The sequence below is a fragment of the Camelus ferus genome, chromosome X, assembly GCF_009834535.1.
Source record: "Camelus ferus isolate YT-003-E chromosome X, BCGSAC_Cfer_1.0, whole genome shotgun sequence".
NCBI lineage: Eukaryota > Metazoa > Chordata > Mammalia > Artiodactyla > Camelidae > Camelus > Camelus ferus.
The window spans coordinates 43,532,731-43,556,698 of record NC_045732.1 but is presented as its reverse complement, the minus strand read 5'-3'; the positions used below and the strand labels follow the sequence as shown (position 1 = coordinate 43,556,698).

The 23,968-nt window shown below is 37.6% G+C and overlaps 1 protein-coding gene and 1 long non-coding RNA gene across 2 annotated transcripts; one reads left to right on the top strand and one right to left on the bottom strand.

Moving 5' to 3' along the window:
- The first annotated feature begins 7,871 nt into the window (after positions 1-7,871).
- LOC102515405 (probable protein BRICK1) lies at positions 7,872-8,892 on the top strand. Its single transcript, XM_032474668.1, has 2 exons — positions 7,872-7,898; positions 8,349-8,892. Exons 1-2 carry the CDS (start codon positions 7,872-7,874, stop codon positions 8,583-8,585), a joined length of 264 nt encoding a protein of 87 aa, XP_032330559.1. The 3' UTR covers positions 8,586-8,892.
- A 2,854-nt stretch (positions 8,893-11,746) lies between these two features.
- On the bottom strand, positions 11,747-23,364 carry LOC116661930. The gene is made up of 5 exons (XR_004317884.1): positions 23,350-23,364; positions 21,413-21,504; positions 18,006-18,108; positions 14,319-14,439; positions 11,747-11,863 (listed from the first exon to the last, which is right to left on the bottom strand). It is a non-coding gene; the product is annotated as an uncharacterized LOC116661930 (long non-coding RNA).
- Between the last annotated feature and the right edge of the window lie 604 nt (positions 23,365-23,968).

Below are 23,968 nucleotides of genomic sequence, written 5' to 3'. Positions count from 1 at the left end.
CTTTCTTTTCCTGTTGATTCATCATCAGTGCAAATAAATGCAACTGATTTTTGAACGTTAATCTTGTAACCTGCTGCCTTGTTGAATTCTTTGATTAGCTCTAGTAGTTTTTTTGTGGACTTTTTAATGTTTTCTATATATAGTATCACGTCATCTGCATATAGTGACACTTTTACCTCTTCTTTTCTGATTTGGATCCCTTTTATTTCTCTCTCTTGCCTGATTGCTGTCACTAGGACTTCCAAGACTATGTTAAATAGGAGTGGTGATAGTGGGCAGCCTTGTCTTGTCCCAGATTTTAGAGGGAAGCTTTTGAGTTTTTCACCATTGAGTACTATGCTGGCTGTAGGTTGTCATATATAGCTTTTATTGCATTGAGATGTGTTCCCTCTATACCCACTTTGGTGAGAGTTTTTATCATAAATGGGTGTTGAATTTTATCAAATGCTTTTTCTGCATCTATTGAGACAATCCTGTGTTTTTTGTCCTTTCTCTTGTTGATGTGATGTATGACATTGATTGATTTGCATATGTTGAACCACCCTTGTGTCCCTGGGATGAACCCCACTTGATCACAATGTATAATCTTTTTTATGTGCTGTTGGATTCTATTTGCTAATATTTTGGTAATGATTTTTGCATCTATGTTCATCAGTGATATTGGTATGTAATTCCCTTTTTTGGTAGTGTCTTTGCCTGGTTTTGGTATCAGGGTGATGGTGGCTTCATAGAATGAATTTGGGAATACTCCCTCCTTTTCAATCTCCTGGAAGAGTTTGAGAAGGACTGGTATGAGTTCTTCTTTGTATGACTGGTAGAATTCCCTGGTAAAGCCGTCCATTTTTGGACTTCTGTTTGTAGGGCAGTTTTTTATTGCAAATTTGATTTCATTTCTAGTGATTGGTTTGTTCAAGTGGTCAGTTTCTTCTTGATTCACTCTTGATGGACTGTATGTTTTCAGAAACTTTTCTTTCTCCTCTAGGTTATCCATTTTGTTTCCATATACTTTTTCATAATATTCTCATATGATATTCTGTATTTCTATGTTATTTGCTTATTTGTGCTCTATTTTTTTACTTCTTTGTGAGTTTGGCCAGAGGTTTGTCAATTTTACTTACTTTTTCAAAAAACCAGCTTGTTGGGGTTTTTTTTTCTCTTTTTTTAATCTCTATTTTATTTATTTGCTCCCTGATCTTTATTATTTCCTTCCTTCTGCTGACTTTTGGGTTTTTTTCCTCTTCTTTTTCTAATTCTTTTAGCTGGTGTGTTAGATTGTTTATTTGAGTTTGTTCTTCTTTTTTGAGGAAGGCCTGTAATTCTATAAACTTCCCTATTAGCACTACCTTTGCTGTGTCCCATAAATTTTGTGTAGTTGTGTTTTCATTTTCATTTGTCTCAAGGTATTTTTCACTTTCAAATTTGATTTCCTCATTGACCCACTGGTTTTTTCATAGCATGTTCTTTAATCTCCATGCTTTCCTTTTTTTCTCCTTTGTTTCTTTGTAGTTGAGTTCTAGTTTCATTGCATTGTGCTCACTAAAGATGCTTGAGATAATTTCTGTTTTCTTTAAATTATTGAGGCTTCTTTTCTGCCTGAGTACATGATCGATCCTAGAGAATATTCCATGTGCACTTGAAAAGAATGTATATCTTATTTCGGGGGAGTGTAATGCTTTGAAAATATTCACCAAATCTAATTTTTCTATCGTATCATTTAACTTCTCTGATGCCTTATTTATTTTCTGTCTGAAAGATCTCTCTAGTGATATTAATGTGGTGTTAAATTCTATGACACTGATTGTATTCCCATCATTTTCCCATTTTAGTTCTGTTAGTATTTGTTTTATTTACTTAGGTACTCCTATGATTGGAGTGCATGTATATTTATGAATGTAATATCATCATCCTGTATAACTCCTTTAATCATTATAAAATGTCCTTCTTTATCTTTCTTTATGGCCTTTGTTTTAAAGTCCATTTCGTCTGAAATCAGTACTGCTACACCTGCTTTATTGGCTCTTCCATTTCCATAGAATATTCTTTTCAATCCTTTTGCTCTCAATCTGTATGTGTCCTTCTCCCTAAAGTGGGTCTCTTGTATGCAGCATATTGATGGTTCTTGCTTTACTATCCAGTCTGCCACTCTGTGTATTTTGACTGGAGCATTTAGTCCATTAACATTTACAGTAATTAATGATAGATGTGTGTATATTGTCTTTTTGAACTTATTTTTGCAGTTGATTTGATATTTCCTCTTTGTTCCCTTCTTCTTCTTCTTTTTTTTTTTTTTTTTGTTGTTGTTTGGTAATTTTCCTTTGTATTATCATGGATTTTATTTAGTTTCTGTGACTCCCTTGTAAGTTTTTGGCTTGTGGTTACCCTTTTTTGTAAGTCTATTAGTCCATTACTATAACTGTTTCTATTAAACAGATAGTAACATGATCTCAAGAACAAAAAAATTTTAAAAAGAAAGAAATATACTCTATATTTTCTTGCTTCCCTCTCACACTCTTAGTGATTTAGATATTTATTCTATTTCTAATACATGGTAGTTATCACCTTTCCAGTTATGAGTTTCTCATTTCTGTAGCATCCTGCTTCTTTTCTATTTAGAGTAGACCTTCCATTATTTCTTTTAGCATGGGTTTAGTGTTGCTAAACTCTTGTAGTTTTTGCTTGTCGGTGAAATTCTTTATGTCTCCTTCTATCCTAAATGATAGCCTTGCTGGATAGAGTATCCTAGGCTGCATCTTTTTTTCATTCAGGACTTTGAATATATCTTGCCACTCCCTTCTGGCCTGCAGTGTTTGTGTAGAGAAATCAGCTGAAAGCCTTATGGGGGTTCCCTTGTAATTCACTCTTTGTTTATCTCTTGCTGCCTTTAGGATTATTTTGTTATCCTTGACTCTGGCCATCTTGATTATGATATATCTTGCTTATGATATATCTTGCTATGGGTCTGTTTGGGTTCTTCCTGTTTGGGACCCTCTGAGCTTCCTGTACTTGGATATCTGATTCCTTCTTTAAGTTTGGGAAGTTTTCAGTCATGATTTCTTCAAATACCTTCTCAATCCCCTTTGCTCTCTCTTCCCCATCTGGAAACCCTATTATTTGTAGATTGTCATGCTTTATATTATCCTTTAGGCCCCTTATATTGTTTTCATTGATTTTTATTTTTCTCTCAGCTGTTCTGATTGGGTGCTTTCTGTTAACCTGCCTTCTAGGTCACTTATTCATTCCTCTGCCTCATGTAACCTGCTTTGTACAGCCTTTAGATCAGCCTTCATCTCAGCAAATGAGTTTACCAATTCTACTTGGTTCTTCTTTATAGCTTCAATTTCATTTTGACATATGTTATATCTCTAAACCCTATCTCTTTTAGTTCTGTCAGTAATTTGATCACTTCTTTTTTGAAATCTTGATCTAGTAGGCCATCAATGTCTATATTATTGATAGTTCTTTCAGGGGATTTCTCTTGCTGTTTTAATTGGGAGTGGTTCCTCTGCTTCTTGATCTTGCTTATCTCTCTCTGGCACTGTGGCTTATGCAGTATCAGTTATCTATTGTGGTCCTTAAGGAGTTTATTTGTTTATCTTTGTCATGCCTATGCAGGAATAAAATTTTTTAAAAAGAGAGAATTTTAAAAGAAGTGAGAGAAAGGTTTGAAAACAGTGTATAATCAATAATAGAAGAGCTAGTTGAATCAGAATAGCACTCGAGTTGAGACGTCTTAAAAAAGAGGGGGATGTGTTCTCATGGAGACTGTGCACTCTTAATGATTTTATCATGATGTCTTTCTATCTTTGCCCTGTTTCACGAACTCAGCTTCCTGCTTCCAGAGGCCCTCCATTGGCACCCCTCATCTGTGCTGCTCTCACTGCCTGTCGGCAAGCAGATCACACCCCCTCCCAACACTGCACTCAGGTGGTGTGCTCTTACATGGTGGGCAGGCAGGTCACTCCCCCTCCTAATGACGTGATCAAATGCTGTGTTGAGGCGAGGTAGGTGGGCAAATCGCACCCCCTTCCAGCACCACAATCAAGTTCTGTGCTCCTACCAGGAAGGCAGGTAGCCACCAGGCCTCTCCTGGCATGCAGTCACTCCCCTGCTCTGGGCAGCTGCCCGTTCCACCTCGGGTCCACCATCTATACATGGGCTTGGAGAAGATGGAGGAAAAGCCCTGTCCCTGCTCCAAGCCAAAACTCAGCTCCCTGTTTGTCTTGGCAGAACAAGTTCTCTGAGGTACCAGGGCAAAAAGATCCTATATGTCTCGGACTTTAAACAAGTCTCATTCTCGCCTTTGAGGCTGCTAAACTCTTAAATACAGATTCAGGTTTTGACCACATTCCCACCTGAGTGATAAGCCCCAGCAGATATGGGGGCAGTGGCTGAGTTCTGCCTCTCCTCTCCTGAAAACTTAACATGGGTTTTCAGAGATAGCGGTATGGCCCCTATTCCCCCCAGCATATATCAGCCATTTTTCTTTCATATTTTATGGAGGGCTCAGTATATTTTGCCCTGTGTACACACTCATCCAAGGTGCACAGCACCTTGCATTCCACTGGGATTGCCTCTGTGCAGCCCGCCCTACTCTGCTTCCCAGCTCAGGCAGCCTATCCCGTCCCCCACCTGCCACTTTGACTATAGGGCTGGGAGTTGCGAAGATCCTCTGTGCCTGTTTAACTTAGTTCTATCGATCAAGGGGTACTCCATACAGATCTGAGCCCCAAGGGTTTCCCTTCCATCCAGCTGACCTCTCCGTTGGAGAGGGGTGAGACCCAATGAACGAGCACTATACATCCTTTGCCACTCCCTCCTCGTGGGACCGATCCTGTACTTTTTTGCTTTTTCTTCTTTCCTTTTCTCCTACCAGATTCGTGGTGTCTTTGTCTTTTCAAGAGGGCAATATTCTGTCTGAGTGCAGCAGGTGCTCTGATTGGCTGGGTGGTTCCGTGGATGTGGCTTTTGGTGTATTTGTGGGAGAGGGTGAGCTATGAGCGTCCTTCTACTCCACCATCTTGCCCTCCTCTCTCAACATTTTTTAAATGCTGAAAGTAATGAAATCTCAACCCCAAATTCTTCATCTAGCAAAATATTTTTCAAGAAAGCGCATGTTTAAAAAAAAGTGCAGAAGAAGAAAAAGAAGAAGAATGTGTGGTTAGCAGACCTGAAAGAATTGCATCCAGAATCCTTCAGCCAGAAGGGAAATGATACAACAAGGAAACTTGGAACATTATTAAGGAAGCAAGCACTGCAATGAAATTGGTAGGTATTTGGCCACATATACTAGACTAGGCTTCTCTTTTTGAAGTAATTAGAAATATATTTGAGGGGGAGGGTACACTCAAGTGGTGGACTGCATGCTTAGCAAGCATGAGGTCCTGGGTTTAATCCACAGAACCTCCTCCAAAAAACACAGAAATAAACATAATTACTTCCCCCTCCCAAAAAAACCCACACAAAAACTAACTAAACAAATAAATACAATATATTCTAGGATTGAAAGGAAAAATTTAAACATTATCTGATGGGATTTCAATGTATATCACTGTAATATATAAGACAGCTATAACATAAAAAGTGGGAGAATAAAGGGACCTATATGGTGGTACGATATCTACTTCCCTGTGAAATGGTGAGATGTCAATTCTCAGTAGTCTATGAATAGTTAAGTATGAATATTTCAATACCTAGATGAATCACTTTTAAAAATATACAGAGATGAAGTTAAAAACACAATAGATATGTATTCTGGTCAAGATGATGCAGTGGCAGGAGCACGAGCTTGCCTCTCCTCGCAACTACAAAGAAACCGCAAATGACTGTTTGAAAACTACTGAAAAAAACAAGACTGGAACCTAGAAAAGAAGACCACCTTCAACTGGAAACATAAAGAGAGAACGACAGCAGGATGTTACAAGGGGCATCCTCTCGATCTAATTGGGCCCCATATCTGCCAGCTTGGCAACCCACAAGCTGAGGGATAATTAAGTTACAGAGGCACTCCCACAGGAGTGAGAGTTCTAAGCCCCATGTCAGGCTTCACAGCCCAGGATTCTGGCATTGAGAGGAGAAGGAGACCCTAGGACAACCTGTTTTGAAGACCAGTGGGGTATACATTCAGGAGACGCTGTGACTGGGGTAAACAGAGATTTCACTCTCTTGGGAAGTGAACACAGAATCTGGCGTGTACTAGGTCCAAAGGCAGAGGTAGTGATTTCATAGGAACATGGGCCAGTACTGCTGGCTAGTTTGGAAAAGTCTCCTGGGGACATAGGAATGGCTGCGGCTCACCAAGTGGACATAAAAGCTGGTGACGGATATTTCATAAGTGTTCATCTACATGAGCTGTCCTGGAGGCTGACATCTTGATTGGATCATTAGCACCAAGACCTATCCCCACTCAACAGCCTGTAGGGAAGCCTCAGGCCAAACAACATACATGGCAGAAACACACCTCCACCCATCAGCCCACTTCTTAAGCAATAAACTTTTCTAGACAGGGTCCTAAGCACCAAAGGTCCAGGACCAAGCTTCCCACAACAGTGGGCAGGCTCCTCCTGCCAGGAATCCTGCATAAGGCTGTACTCTAGGCTCATCCGCCAGGGGCAGATACCAGAAATAAGAAAACAACAATCCCAAAGCCTGTGGGAGGAAGCCACAAACACAGGCCAAACTCTACACTTGGACCGGCTGGACACTGGCCCGTGGGTTCCAAGAGAGGAGTGTACTGGTGGGACGTATAGGACATCTCCAACAGAGGGCCACTTCTCCAACATCGAGAAATGTAACTAACTTACCTAAAAATACAAATAGAAAGACAGACATCATGAGGCAGCAGAGGAGTATCTCCCAGGCCAAGGCACAAGATAAAATCCCAGAAGAAATAAGTGATGAGGACACACACAATTTATCTGAGAAACAGTTTAAAGTAATGATGGCCAAGATGTTTAGAAAACTCAAGAGGAGTATACATGCACAGAGTGAAGTTTTTCTCAGAGTTGGAAAATATAAAGAATACCCAAACAGAGTTGAAGAATAAAATCACTGAAATGAACAATACACTCCAAGGAACCAAGAAAAGACTAAATGAAGCAGAAGAAAGGATCAGTCAGCTAGAAGACAGATTAGTGGAAATCACTACTGTAGAACAGAAAACAGAACAAAGAATGAAAAGAAATGAGGGTAGTTTAAGAGGACTCTGGGACAGTATGAAGCACTCTAATATTCACATTATAGGGGTCCCAGAAAGATAAGAGAGCGAGAAAGGACCGGAGAAATTTTGGAGAAATAATAACAGAAAACTTCACCAACTTGGGAAAGGAAACAGTCACCCGAGTCCAGGAAGCACAGAGAGTACCACACAGAATCAACCCAAAGAGGAACACACATACTCATCAAATTGACAACAATTAAGGATAAGGAGAAAATAATAAAATTAGCAAGAGAAAAGCAACGAATAACATGGAAGGGAACTCCCATAAGGTTATCAGCTGATTTTTCAGCAGAAACTCTACAAGCCAGAAGGGAGAGGCATGATATATTTAAAGTGATGCAAGGGGGAAATTTACAACCAAGAATACATTATCCAGCAAGGCTCTCATTCAGACTTGATGGAGAAATCAAAAGCTTCACACATAAACGAAAGCTAAAACATTTCAGCACCACCAAACCAGCTTTACAACAAATGTTAAAAGGCCTTCTCTATTCATCAAACCATGAGGAAACACAACAAACGGAAGAAAGAGGAGAAAAAGAGAACTACAAAAGATTGCTTTGGCTGTCTGGGGTCTTTGTGGTTCCTTATAAACTTAGGAATCGTTTGTTCTAGTTCTACGAGGAATGTCACGAGTATTTTGATGGGGGTTGCGATGGATCTGCAGATTGCCTTCGGTAGTGTGGGCATTTTCATAGTGTGGATTCTTCCAATCCAAGAGCACAAGAAACCTTTCCATTTCTTTGTGTCATTTCAGTTTTTGGAGTATAGGTAAGTTTTTTTCTAGGTATTTTCTTGTTTGTGATGTAATGGAAATGTCAAAGCCAGTTATAAAATTCTACTTTTTGAATTGAAAAAAAAGTGAATGAAGGGCTGCAAATGGAAAAATAGCCTTCTTTTTAATGTTTCAGTTGTATTCCATTACATATATACATAGATATGCTGCATCTTCATTATCTATTCAACTATTCATGTGCACTTAGGATTCCACCATATCTTGGCAATTATAAAAAACGCTGCTGTTAATACTAGGGCGTATGTATCTTTTCAAATTAATTCTTCTTTTGTGGTTGGCTTTATTCCTTTGATAACTATGTACGTTTAAAACGCTAAAGCTCTGGCTCTTCCTTAGGCAGCAGCCAAGGCAGGACAAGAGGACCTGGTGCAGCAGGAGATCCACCAGGACTGGGTGAACCGGGAGTACATTGAGGTCATCACCAGCAGCATCAAGAAACTCGCAGACTCTCTCAACTCGTTCGATATGCCTTGCTGTTCAAGACTAGCAACACTAAACAAGAGATTGACAGCTCTTCAATGGAAAATTAAGTATGTTCAAGCCTGGGTGACAAAAGGTGAGACCCTCACGTAGAATCGTGCCACACTGCTGCTGGGAATTTGCTTCTACAGAACACAGGCCCACGTGGGAAAGGCCCCAACAGCCTTCAGCTCCTTCCTCTCTCCTTACAGGACAACGGGCTTCTTCTTGTTTTTCTTTTTTTCAAAACAGTGGCCTTTGGGCTCTGCTATGTACACCCAGGAGCGTGAGGTGGCACGTTGGGAGAGGACCAGGGGAACTCTCGGCAACAATGTTAGGCGTTTTTTACCTTTTCGGAAACATTTTGCAGAACTACTTGTCAACGTATTTGAGGCGCGAAGAGCCAAAAGCTTGAGGCTCTGTCACGGTCCTCCCCACCTCTCTCTCTCCCTCTCTCAGCCTTTCCTTGCAGCTCTCATCGCCTCTGCATTAACTCTACAGTCTTTGTCTCCTCCCCACCTTTGGCTGGGGTGGGAAGCAGTCCTGGCTGAGACGCTCACACCCCGGCAAGGTGGCTGCCAGAGAATGTTGGTGCTAACACACCAGTTTCTTGTCCTTTGCGGGAGGTCAAGTCCAGGCTTCCACTTGGCTTGCAAAGGGACATTTTCAGAGTTTTCCTTCTGTCACTTGGGGTGTCTTTGCCTCTCTTATTTCCCTAATAAACCCTGAAACTTAATTAAAAAAAAAAAGCTAAAGTACTAAACGTTCTTGGAAACAATGAAGAGTACATATATGGAAATTCAAAAATCTATGTGCAGTAAAAAAATGATCTATCAAACCATGAAAGACACGGAAGAAACTGCAAAGACATATTACTAAATGAAAGAAGCCAGTCTGAAAAGGCTACAAACTGTACCTTTCCAACACAATGACATTCTGGAAAAGGCACAGCTACAGAAACAATGAAAAGATCGTGGTTTCCAGGGGCTTAGGGAGAGGGAGGCAGAGAGGAATGAATAGATGGAGCAGAAGGGATTTTAGGGCAATGAAATTTCTCTGTATCATACTATAGAGGTGGCTACACGTCATTCTGCATTTGTCAAAACCCATAGATTGTACAACATCAAGAGTGAACCCTAATATAAACTATGGAATTTGGTTGATAATAATGTGCCCATGATGGTTCAATTATATGAAATACGCCACACTGATGAGGGATGTTGACGGTAGGGGAGTACATATGTGTGACTGGGGAGGGCTGTGTGCAAACTCCCTGTATTTTCTGCTCAATTCTGTGAACCTGAAACTACTCTAAAAGAATAAAGTCTATTAAATAGAAATTTTAAAAAAGAACTCCATCTTAGCTGAATAAAATCACTTGATTTTTTTAAAAAAGAAATTAAATTTAAAATTTTAGAAAAACATCAAATTACAACTAAAGTCATCATATACACCATCAGTTCTGTACTCAAACACTTCAGGAGCTTGTGCGCTCCTGAATAAGGAAAAGAGCAAGGCTCTGCATTTAGAACTGGAACCCCCAAATCTGCTTCTTACTGAAGTCAGAGATTCTCAATTTTGTCAAAACTCTGCCTTATCCTCTTTGTGAGGATTTGATGACGTCATACATGTACAGAAAGTAGCACAAAGAAATGGCTAACAGATGGTACGTACTCTATAAATGTGAGTTTTTATAGTAAAACCTATTATTAGATAAAAGAACTCAATAAATGAAGCTATAGTCAGCCGTTTGTGACCATACAGCACAGCTCAAAAGCATCTAAGGGAAGTTAGTGAGTGATGACTTCTTTTTCAATGGTTTCATTTTTTATTTTTCATTGGAGTATATAGTTGACTTACAATGTTGTGTTAGTTTCCGGCGTACAGCAAAGTGATTCAGTTGTATTTTTGCAGATTCTTTTCCATTTTAGCTTATTACAAGGTATTGAATATACTTTCCTGTGCTATAAAGGTCCTTGTTATTTATCTAGTTTACACATAGTAGTGTGTATGTATTAATCCCAAACTCCAGTTTATCCCTCCCACGCCATCCCCTTTGGTAACCATAGTTTTCCTACATCTATGAGTCTATTTCTGGTTTACAAATAAGTTCATTTGTACCTTTTTTTAAGATTCCAGATGAAAGTGATATGTGATATTCGTCTTTCTCTGAAAGACTTACTTCACTTTGCAGAACAATCTCTAGGTCCATCTGGGTTGTAGAGTGATAACTTGTAACTTTCTGTGTACAGAAGATCAGTGTCAGCACAGAAACAGGAGCAGGTAGCTTTTAGAGTGACAGCATCATTAGAGGCATCTTGCAGGGGAGATGGGCACCTCCCAAAGCTGGAAGAGATGGGAACATGCAGATGCGCCTTCTGTCTCTGCCTTTTCAGCAGGGATCCAATCTTAAGAGAGAGAAGCAATCCAGAAACAAGTGATCACAAGAAAGCCTGGCCCTACATTACTCACAGCCTTGCAGCTCCAGAGAACAGAAAAAGAGATTTTACACCCCAAGCCTGTGTGAAGCTAGCATAAACTTGATACTAAGTCCCAGAAAGAGAGTAGATAAAATAAAAGTATAGGCTAGTGTCACTCATGCGAATATACATAAAAATCCTAAACAAATTATTAGGGCATAGATTACTCATGACCAAAGTGTCTTTACCTTAGGAATATAACGTTGGCTTAAAACATGGAAACGTACCGCTGTAATTCAACACATTAACTGACTGACAGAGAGAAAAAAATCTTATGATCTCAATAAATGTACTTCTAGTGTTTGATCAAATTCGACATATATTCAAGATGAATACTCTAAGCAAACTAAGAATAAATGAATTTACTCTGATAAAGTGTATCTGCCGAAAAAGGCACATTAAACATCATGGTGAAATGTTGAAAATTTTCCATTTCTCATCAGGGCTAAGGCAAGGATGTCCACTATCACCAGTTCTATTGACCGTAATTGTAGTGGAGGGTCTGCCCGATGACATAAAATGAGAAAAGGAAATAACAGCTATACTGTTTACAATGGCAGGAACAAAACTGTTATTCTTATTCAAAGATGATATGATTTGCATGTTGAAAATTATCTAAAGATAAACCTTAGGAATTAAACATACTTAGCAAGGTTGCTGGGTAGAAAAAAAAGCAATATACAAAAATTATGTCTCTCTACACTAGATCAAACAAAATATAAAATTTCCAAAACAGGAACAATTTTCAACAGCATCAAATACCTAGGAATAAATTTAACAAAAGATGTGCAAGAATTCTTTGGACAAAACTGCAAAACTTTATTGAGAGAACTTGAACAGGTACATTTCCAACACAATAACAGCCTACATGGTTACAGCTTGTCTTCAATTAAACCTGTGGTTTCCCTTCACCTGTAAGATAACATAACATTTGGATATATTAGTTAAAATTTTGTTAGATGGCACTAAAGCATACAGAGGACACTACAGTTTCAGTTTTATAACATGGACTAAAACCAGAACCCTAAGGGTGACCCTTGGCTTATATCCAGTTAAACCTCTGCAGAGACTCTGAAGGTAGACTTTCAGACACATTAACAGTATTTGCTAAACACATCACTCTTTCTAGTGGTACAGAGAAACAAGTCGACTGTTCAACTTCAGAACTCACTGAACCCAATGCTTCTGTTGCGAGGTAGTTTTAAGTGGAAAGCAACATTTTTTTTATACTTTTGGTAAAAATCAAAACAAGTGAAACACCTAGGAAACAGAAGGAATTTTTAAAATTTCATATAAATGCGTTGACTTGAATAACATTCTGAATATAGGATATCTAAAACAGTAACATCACACTTAGAATTGCTTAAATGAAATAAAGAGAAAGGCTAGTATTGCATTTGTTTCGGCTCCGTCTGTGGAAAAGTGCAAAACTGTTTCTAGGAGCTAGCGTAAGTCACCCTTATGTGGTAGTAGGTTAACCATTTGTCCCTGTTTTCATCCATACTCCTGCTGTAATTATGAACGGTGGCTCTTTACATTCTTAAAAGCACTCCAGTTTGTATAATGTATCAAATAGTTCCACTAGTTTTAAGTCAGTACCATCAAAGGTAACATCAAATTGTGAAGGAAAATAGTACCGTTTCTCACAGCCTGGAACAAAGACAGAAAGTGGGGTGGAAAAAAGGGGGAAAAACCTGGAAAGCCATATGTACACATAGAAAGGTAAAGAGAGACAGATAACATACTCCATATCTGCTTGCGTCTTTTTCGTGTTCCTTATTAGGTATACTTGGCCTTCTGTCTACTCTCTGCAAGACTCTCTAAACTAGTGGATCTTCTACTCACAAATATTTTCTAAAAGAGCAAGCTCTTTGATTTATTGATTACTTGGATTATTTTTCCTTTTCCTAATGCTCACACTTTAAGCATTTTCTTAAGACTCTCTTTCCTTTTCCCTTAGGTCTACACTTTTTTTGACCTTTGATTATTTTTTATATTGGACGCACATGTAATTTATAATCTTTTCCTTTTTTAATAGCATATGTATTGAAGGCTATGATCTTCCCATGAGTATATTTTAACCATATTCAATAGGTTCCTGAAAGTAGCCTGAAAACTATCTTTTAATGTAAAGAGTTTGGAATGGGCTAGGAATGCAGTGAAAGGCATTTTACTTCCTAAACATCAAGTGCTTCCTTTAAATTCAGAAGCTATGTAATTAATAGTTGGTAATCTGCAAAACACACACGTAAGACACACTTAACTTGATTACTCAGGAAGTACTTCAGTTATGGTCTTTGCATTTCAATCTTACCAACCTGATACCTCGGGACACAAAATTTTCATGCCACATGTCACATGGTTAGAGATGATTATATCATAGTGCCTACATTTTCTTAGGAAGACTGGCTCATTAAGACTGACAGTGGACAGTGGGATAGAAAGTGTGCTAAGCATATGCATCCTGCACCCGCCTTGAGCATCACTGACTATCTGCACTTTCTCTACCTGATCAGACATAGAGACTAGAAACTAGATTGTCTCTTGAAAGTTTAGTAATTAGTCATTTGAGGCTTCATTTGGGGAAGGATTTAAAATGCAACTGTTCACATTTTTGTCCATTATATATCAATAAAAACTGGAAGGAAAAAAAGACAAAATGCAATTGTTGAGAGCCAGAGATTTCAGAATTTGGCGGAATCTGAGGATGGGCATTCACAACTCCTACAGAAAAACAACCGTCAAGCAAAGTGTTCCTTTTCTTAGTAGTGAGGAAACGTCCACTCAGGTGTTGTAACTTGACTCAGGTCAGAGTTTGATGATTTATCATAAATAAAATCATGTATCTTCGTGTTCAATGCAACAGAAACAGAGTATGCAAAAATCAGACCTGAAAATGATTTTTAAATATCTGATTTGAATTCACTATTTTTATACGAGCAAAGATGGGTTTAGAAGTTAAGGGATTGGCCCAGAGTCACAGAAATTGGGTTAGAGCTGGTACTGGAACCTACTTCAAGGCTTCAGCATATGTCATACAAACTGATGTGTGTTACAAATGCACTACGTGTATGTTAAACGCAGAACTCTACAAAAGCATGTGAAATTTAACAACTGTTGGTTAAAGGACTCATACTTAAAAGTAAGAAAATATTTTCATCTTTTATAATCCAGTATGGCTTTAACAAATTTGTTTCTATACCTGATAGTCCAGTAAGTCAGGCACTTAAGGTCGAAACTACATTTCAAATCACCTTTATAAGTGAACTCAGTTATAAAGAAACAGTACTGTTACCCCTGTATCATTAAAAATAGTATATTGTGGAAACAGACACCCTATAATTTGCACACTTAATGGAGAACATACCTGCTTCTGGCATTTTAAAAGGGCTCTGGCTTTGGCAGTCTCTTCCCATTGAAACCGCGACCACGCTCACGCCTAGTCTTTGGCTTAGCCACTTCCCGTTGATCAGCTTCCGGGACAGGCCCTTGCAAATAAAAAGTTGATCAATTTAAGAACTGAAACATGAGATGCGAATAAGAGTTGATAACATTCACTCTTTCACTGTTCACGAAATAAAAGCCTTAGGCTCGTGTGGAAACAAATGTGATGCTGAAGAACCACAAGAGCATTATTTCAGGAGTCTGTTACCAGAAACTAAGAAACCAGGGTTTCATTATCCTCTTCCTTTCCCAAGACTGCCCTCACACAACTTAGGTGCTCCCTTTGTACCTGTCTGTGTTATACGTGTGACTGTACTTATCAGTGATTTGTTTGGGTCTCTCACTAGACTGTGAGCTCAAGGTTGAAACCATGTCTCTCAGTTTACTCAGCATGTTACATGGAATGATTAAACAGTAAGTGTTGAGTAGGGGAAAAAGACTCAGACAATACCTCAAATTGATTAACATTCTGCAAACCAACTGCTGTATCCTCTTCCAAAATGTCAGTGTCATGAATGACAGAAAAACTGAAGAATTATTCCAGACGAAAGAAGACTAAATAGACATGACAACTAAATGCAATGCATGATCCTGGACTGGACTCTGATCAAAAGCAAATTCTATCAAGGGAAGTATAGGGACAACTGGGGAAATCTGAGTATACACTGAGAAAATTTTAATGATTGCATTTTCCTATGGTTGAATTTCCTGATTAGGACAGTGATTAGCCAAGAGAATGACTTTTTCTTTCTTCTAAGGCTATATATATACACTAATGGACTTAGGCTAAAGGGTCATAACAGTTGAAACTTTATCTAAATGACTCAGTCTTAATAATAACAAACATATCAATAAGTGTGTATGTGTGTGTATACATATACACACATGGGGAGGGGAGAGGGAAGAGGATATGAAACCAATGTGGTAAAAATTTAATACTTGGCAAATTGAGGTGAAAATAGATGAGTTAACTGTACCATTCTTGCAACTTTTCTGTAAATTTTATGTTTTTTGGGAATATAAAGGAAAAATTAAAGTGAATACTTGACAACTGCATTGTACTTGAGGAAGACGAGGTTTTTTTTTATTTTTGGCAGGGGGCAGGTAATTAGGCTTCTTTCTTTATTCTTAGAGGAGGTACTGGGGATTGAACCCAGGACCTCATCCAGGCTAAGCATGTGCTGTATCACTTGAGGTATACCCTCCCCTCTACTGAAGAAATAGAACGAAGCTGGACGAATAACCCCCCCAAACCTCAGACAAGAATACTGGGCTACAGGAATCAAAACAACATGGTTTTGGCATAAAACAGACACGTGGATCAATGGAACAGAACAGAGAGCCCAGAAATAAACCTACACACTTATGGTCAATTAATCTTTGACAAAGGAGGCAAGAATATACAATGGAGAAAAGACGGCCTCTTCAGCTAGTGGTGTTGGGGAAGCTGCACAGCCGCATGTAAATCAACGATGTTACAATCCTCCCTCACCGTGTACACAAAAATAAACTCAAAATGGCTTAAATACTTAAACATAAGACAAAACAGTGTAAACCTCTAGAAGAAAACATACACAAACATTCTCAGACATAAATCTTAGCAATGTTCTCCTAGGAGATGCAACCCAGGCAACAGAAAAAAAGGAAATACAAACAAATGGGATCGAATGAAACATATAAGATTTTGTACAGCAAAGGAAACTTATGGACTGGTAGAAAATATTTGCAAACAACGTGACTGACAAGGACTTAATTTCCAGAATACATAAAGAGCCCATACAACTCAGTAACAAAAAAACCCAAACAACTCAATCAAGAAATGGGCAGAAGGCCTAAACAAACATTTCTCCAATGAAGACGTACAAATCGCCGATAGGTATGAGAAGAATGCTAAATGTTGCTAATTATCAGAGAAATGCAATTAAACCTACAGTGAGGTGTCATCTCACACCAGTCAAAATGATCATCATTCAAAAGTCCACAAATGATAAATGCAGCAGGTTGTGCAGACAAAAGGGAACCCTCCTCACCTGCTGGTGGGAATGTAATTTGATGCAGCCACTATGGAAAACAGTATGGAGATTCCACATAAAATTAAAAATAGACTTACCCTATGATACAGCAATCCCACTCCTGGGCATACATTCGAAGGAAACTCTATTTTGGAAACACACACCCCAATGCTCATAGGCGCACTATTTACAACAGCCAAGACATGGAAGCAGCCTAACTGTCCATCGACAGATGATTAGAAAAGAAGATGTCCTATATATACACAATGGAATACTACTCAGCGCAAAAAAAAACTGAAATAATGTCATATGCAGCAACATACATGGCCCTGGAGAAGGTCATTCCAAGTGAAGTAAGCCAGAAAGGGACAGAGAAATATCATATGATATCACTGATATGTGGAATCTTTTTCAAATGACATAAATGAGCTTATTTACGAAACAGAAACAGACAGACATAGAAAACAAACAAATGGTTACCATGGGGAAAGGCGAGGTGGAGGGATAAACTGGCAGTTTGGATTTCCAGATATTAACTACTATATATAAATAAAACAAATAACAGGGTCCTACTATACAGCACAGGGAACTATGCTCAATGCTTTTTAATAGCCTATAATGAATAATATGGAAACTTATATACATAACTGAATCACTATGCTTTACACTAGAAGTTAACACAATGTCACAAATCGATTGCACTTCAATTAAAAAAAATGAAAGCTATATTTAGGTCCAAAAGTCCTCTATGCAACATTCCACAAATGAAACCCATGTAGAAAAAAGTACCAAATTAATACAAAATTATTCATGAATAATAGCAAATATAGTGTCTAGCAGTGAGCATAAAGGAAACGGGGTAGAAAGAAATGAATCGACATTGTTGTCAGTTACAATCTGGAATCCTTTAACAGTGGCCTGAGTTATACAAATGTTTTGTTTCAAAATACTACATATCCAGGAAAAATAATTTATCTCATGCTGATTGGAATAATTCAGCTTTGGGTTTTTCTAACCATAGAAGGATTTAACCACCTTTTAAAAGGTGGATTAAGATCATATAAAACCAGCTACTTGTACACAAGTATCCTAAATTATCTAGCCTTTATCAAACTTACCATTTAACAATATCAATTAAAGAAACAGTGGCCATCATTCATGATTCATTTCTGATGTCTCTATCCAACTCCATTGAACTATCTACTCCTGGGCCAAAACTGAGCTAAATCATGGTACATTCATCTGAGTTTTAAGCACAAACATTCACCATTATTTACGATAAAATAGGTGGGAGAAAGACACAAATTTTGGCATGGAAGACAAATTTTGTATTCAATAGTCAACTGCTCTCTGATAAACAAGATCCGTGTGCCTCAGTTTTCTCATTTATAAAGAAGGGGGAAATTCATTCTAGTGAAGGATTGCCCTAAGATGCAAACTGCACTCTCTTCACTTTCCAGTCAATTCTCAGGGAGTGTTTAATATCCCTTTCTGCTGTTTCCCTTCCTTCTGTTATTGGCATCTCAAACATGCATGACACACACACACACACACACACACATTCCCACAAGATGCATCCCTCTTTCCTTTTCCTTCACCTTCAACTGCAGATGCTCCTTCATCCTCTTTGGCTTTACCAGGTCTAATGTCCTGACTTGTAGTTGGTGGCTCCCATTCTTGAGGTTGCTTATCACCGTGGGCCTACACATATGTGTGTGTAAATTAAAAAGGTCAGTTACTAACACATGCCAACAATACAAAATATACACAACACAGAGATACATTTGACTATCAGTAAATCAAAACATATTTCTCCAATACTATTGGGTATAATTTTTCTTCATAAACTTACTTTTCCCATGGTGATGCTACTCCAAGGAAAGTTACTAGCACTTTGGAAGCTATTTTAATCTATGTTGTGAGGGATGTGTGTGATCAGTTGTTAATAAGCATGAGAAGGAAGTCATCAGTATATTCCCAGGGAATATAACAGCATCTATCCAGGCAACACCAGAACATCATCCCCCTGGATCAACGTTCTGTATCACACAGAAGACCTTTCAAGGTGTATCTGTATTGGTTCCACAACTTGTCACAAAAATTAATTTCTACTAATAAAAAACATCAAATGTTTTATTTATTTATTAATGGAGGTAATGGGGATTGTACCCAGGACACTGTACATGTTAAGCACACACTCCTACCACTGAGCTATACCACTCACTCCCCACCCAAAAAACCAATTGTCAAACACTTACAGCCACAGGCCCAACTAGATTGACACATGCTTGATCATAACTTCTTTTCCTAGGTTTGTATGTTGACTTTACTCTCCGAAAGATATCTCCCACTGAAAATAAAATATTGTGCTTTGGAAAATGCATTTAAGAGGATAATTATATCTGAACACTTCCATGGCCAAATGGTGATGCACACTAATTTTTGAATTTTGAAAATAAGTCTCAAGGTAATTTAATTGTGTGTGCTTTCCAATCATACCACATCTGACAACTTGCAAAAGCAATTGTTTATGTCATGCCCAAGCTGACAGAAAAATCACCATAGGACACATGGGAAAACACAAGAACACGTTTCTGAAAGGGTTGGGTTTCACAACGTGATTCACCATCATGGAGATATTTAAGAAAATACTACTACAGAAAATGGCTATTATCAAAAAGTGGAAAGACATCAAGTATCGGGGAGGATGTGGAAAAAGGAAACCCTTGCCCACTGTTGCTGGGAATGTAAATTGCTGCAGCCACTGTGGAAACAGTAGAGGTGTCTCAAAAAACTACAAATAGAACTACCACAATGCCTTAGCAATTCCACTCCTGAGTATCTATTGAAAAGAAAGAAAAACACTAATTCAAAAAGATATGTGCACCCCACTGTTCATACCAGCACTACTTACAACTGCCAAGATATGGAAGCTACCTCAATGTTATCAACAGACAAAGGGATAAAGAAGATGTGGTGTATGTATATATATAGACAATGGAATACTACTCATCAATAAAAAATGAAATAATGTCATACACAGCAACATAGATGGCCCAGGAGAATTTGATTCCAAGTGAAGTAAGCCAGAAACAGAAAGAAAAATATAATATGATATCACTGATATGTGGAATCTTTTTAAAATGACATAAATGAGCTTATTTACAAAACAGAAACAGACTCGCAGACATAGAAAACAAACATATGGTTACCATGGGGAAAGGCGAGGTGGAGGGATAAACTGGGAGTTCCGGATTTGCAGATAGTAACTACTATATATAAATAAAACAGCTAAACAAGGTCCTACTGTGCAGCACAGGGAACTATACTCAATACTTTGTAATAGCCTATAATGAAAACATATGAAAACATATATACATAATTGAATCACTATGATTTATACCAGAAATTAGCACAACATTGCAAATCGACTACATTTCAATTTAAAAAAATTAAAGCTATATATAGGTCCAAACGTCCTGTATGCAACATTCCACAAATGAAACGCATTTAGAAAAAACTACCTAAATTAATACCAAAATTATTTATGAATAGCAGCAAATACACTGTCTAGCAGTGAGCATAAGGAAATGGGGTAGAAAGAAATGAACCGACATTGTTGTAAGTTACAATCTGGAATCCTTTAAGAGTGGTCTGAGTTATACAAATGTTTTGTTTCAAATACTAGATGTCCAAAAAAAAATAATTTGTCTCATGTTAATCTTAGAATAATTGACCTGTGGATTTTTCCGACCTTAAAGGGTATGACAACCATTTAAAAGCTGCATTAAAGTCATATAAAACCAGCTACTTGTATTCAAGTATCCTAAATTATCCAGCTTTTATCAAACTTAACATATAAAAATTTCAATTAAAGAGACAGGAGCCATCACTCATGCCTCATTTCGGAACTCTCTATTGTACTCCATTAACTATCAACTCTTGGGCCAAAACTGAGCTAAATTATACTACAGACATTTGAGTTATAAACAAAATCATTCACCTTTTTTTTTTCAGGATAACACGTGGCAAAAAGACACAAACTTTGGCATGAAATACAAATTTTGTATTCAATAGTCAACTGCTCTCTGATAAAAACAATCCGTGTGCCTCAATTTTCTCATTTATAAGGGGGTGGGGCAATTTATTCTAGTGAAGGATTCTCCAAAGCTGCAAACTACTCTCTTCACTTTTCCAGTCAATTCTCCAGCAGTGTTTGAGATCCCTTCTGCTGTTTTCTTTCCTTCTGTTATTGGCATATCAACATGCATGAGACATATGCATACACACACACACACACACACAAACACACACCCCCACAAGAGGCATTCCTCTCCTTTCCCTTCACCTTCCACTGCAGATGCTCCTTCATCCTTTTTCTCTTCACCAGGTCTAATGTCCTGACTTGTAGTTGGTGGCTCCCATTCTTGAGGTTGCTTATCACCGTGGGCCTACACATATGTGTGTGCAAATTAAAAAGTTTTGTTACTAACACATGCCAACAATATAAATATACACAATACACAGATATATTTACTATCAGTAAATCGAAATATATTTCTCCAATACTATTGGGTATAATTTTTCTTCATAAACTTACTTTTCCCACAGTGGTGCTACTCCAAGGAATGTTACAAGCACTTTAGAGGCTATTTTAATCTATGTTGGGAGGGATGTGTGCAATCGGTTGTTAATAAGCATGAGAAGGAAGTCATCAGTTATATTCCCTGGGAATATAACAGCATCCATCCAGGCAACACCAGAACATCATCCATCTAGATCAACGTTCTGTATCACACAGAAAAACTTTCAAGGTGTATCTGTATTAGTTCCACAACTTTTCACAAAAATTGATTTCTACTAATAAAAAACATCAAATGTTTTATTTATTTATTAATGGAGGTAATAGGGATTGTACCCAGGACACTGTACATGTTAAGCACACACTCTACCACTGAGCTATACCACTCCCACCTCCAAAATAACCAATTGTCAAAACACTTACAACCACAGGCCCAACTGGATTGACAAATGCTTGATCATAACTTCTTTTCCTAGGTCTGTATGTTGACTTTACTCTCCGAAAGATATTTCCCACTGAAAATAAAATACTGTGCTTTGGAAAATACATTTAAGAGGATAACTATATTTGAATACTTCTGTGGCCAACAGGTGATGCACACTAATTTTTGAAATTGGAAAATATTTTGAAAATAAGTCTCAAGGTAATTTAATTGTGTGTGCTTTCCAGTCACACCACATCTGGCAACTTGCAAAGCAATTGTTTATGTCATGCCCAAGCTGACAGAAAAATCACCATAGGACACATGGGAAAAGACAAGAACACATTTCTGAAAGGGTTGGGTTACACATGATTCACCATCATGGAGATATTTAAGAAAATACTACTAGAGAAAATGGCTATTAACCAAAAGTCAGAAGACAACATGTCTTGGAGAAGATGTGGAAAAAAGGAAACTCTTGTCAACTGTTGCTGGGAATGTAAATTGCTGCAGCCACTGTGGAAACCGTAGAGGTATCTTAAAAAATATACACACACAGACACACAGTGGAATACTACTCAGCATTAAGAAATGAAATAATGTCATATGCAGCAACACAGATGGCCCTGGAGAATGTCATTCTAAGTGAAGTAAGCCAGAAAGAGAAAAAAAAATACCATACAATATCACTTATATACGGAATCTTAAAAAATAACACAAATGTGCTTATTTACAAAACAGAAACTGACTCACAGACATAGAAAACAAACTTATGATTTCCATGGGGAAAGACGAGGTGGAGGGATACACTGGGATTTCTGGATTTGCAGACAGTAACTACTATATATAAATGAAATAGATGAACAAGGTCCTAATGTGTAGCATAGGCAATGATATTCAATGTTTGTAATAGTTTATAATTTAAAAATATGAAAATTTATATATATAACTATATTCATCACTAGGCTTTACACCAGAAATTAACACAACTTTGCAAATTGATTACACTTCAATTAAAAAGAAAAACTAACGCTATATTTAGGTCCAAAGGTCCTCTATGCAACATTCCACAAATAAAACCCATGTAGAAGAAAGTACCAAAATTAATACTAAAATTATTTATGAATAACAGAAAATATACTGTCTAGCAGTGAGCATAAAGGAAATTGGGTAGAAAAAAATGAATCAGCATTGTTGTCAGTTACAGTCTGGAATTCTTTAACAGTGGCTGGACTTATGTAAATGTTTTGTTTCAAAATACTACATATCCAGGAAAAATAATTTGTCTCAAGGTAATCTTAAAATAATTAATCTTTTGATTTTTCTGACCATAGAAGTATATACCCACCTTTTAAAAGCTGCATTAATTTCATATAAAAGCAGCTACTTGTATGCTAGTATCCTGAATTATCCAGCTTTTATCAAACTTATCATTAAAAATATGAATAAAAGAAACAGTGGTCATCATTCATGATTCATTTCTGAAGTCTCCATCCTACCCCACTGACCTATCAACTCTTGGGCCAAAACAGAGCTAAATTATAGTACACACATTTGAGTTTGAAGCAAAATCATTCACCTTTTTTTTACAGTAACATAGGTTGCAGGAAGACACAAACTTTGGAATGAAATACGAATTTTGTCATCAACAATCAAGTGCTCTCTAATAAACATGATCCGTGAGCTTCAATTTTTGAATTTAAAAAATGGGGAAATTTATTTTAGTGAAGGATTGCCTGAAGCTGCAAACTACACTCTCTTCAATTTTCCAGTCAATTTTCAGGCAATGTTTAAGACACATTTCTGCTGTTTCCTTTCTTTCTCTTACTGGCATATCATTATGTATGAGACATACACATACACAAACACACACATACATACACACACACACACACACACACACACAGCCAAGAGGCATTCCATTTCCATTTCCCTTCACCTTGAAATGAAGATGCTCCTTCATCCTTTTCCTCTTCATCAGGTCTAATGTCCTGACTTGTAGTTGGTGTCTCCCTTTCTTGAGGTTGCTTATCACCGTGGGCCTACACATATGTGCGTGCAAATAAAAAGTTTTGTTACCAGTACATGTCAACGACATAAATATACAGAGTACAGAGATATATTTGAGTATAAGCAAATCTAATATTACTTCTTCAATACTAGTTGGTATACTTACTTTTAATAAACTTACTTTTCCAACAGAGACGCTACTCTAAGAAAAGCTATAAGGATTTTGGAAGCTATTTTACTCTATGTTGGGATACATGTGTGCAATTGGTTGTTAATAAACATGAATGGGAAGTCATCACTTCTACTCCCAGGGAATATAACAGCATCCATTAAGACAACACCAGAATATCATCCTCCTGGATCAACGTTCTGTATCACACAGAAGATCTTTCAAAGTGCGTCTGTGTTAGTTCAACATCTTTTCACAAAAAATAATTTCTACTAATAAAAAACATCAAATGTTCATTCATTTATTGATGGAAGTACTGGGGATTGAACCCAGGACATTGTACATATTAATCACCCACTTACCTCCCCACCAAAAAAAT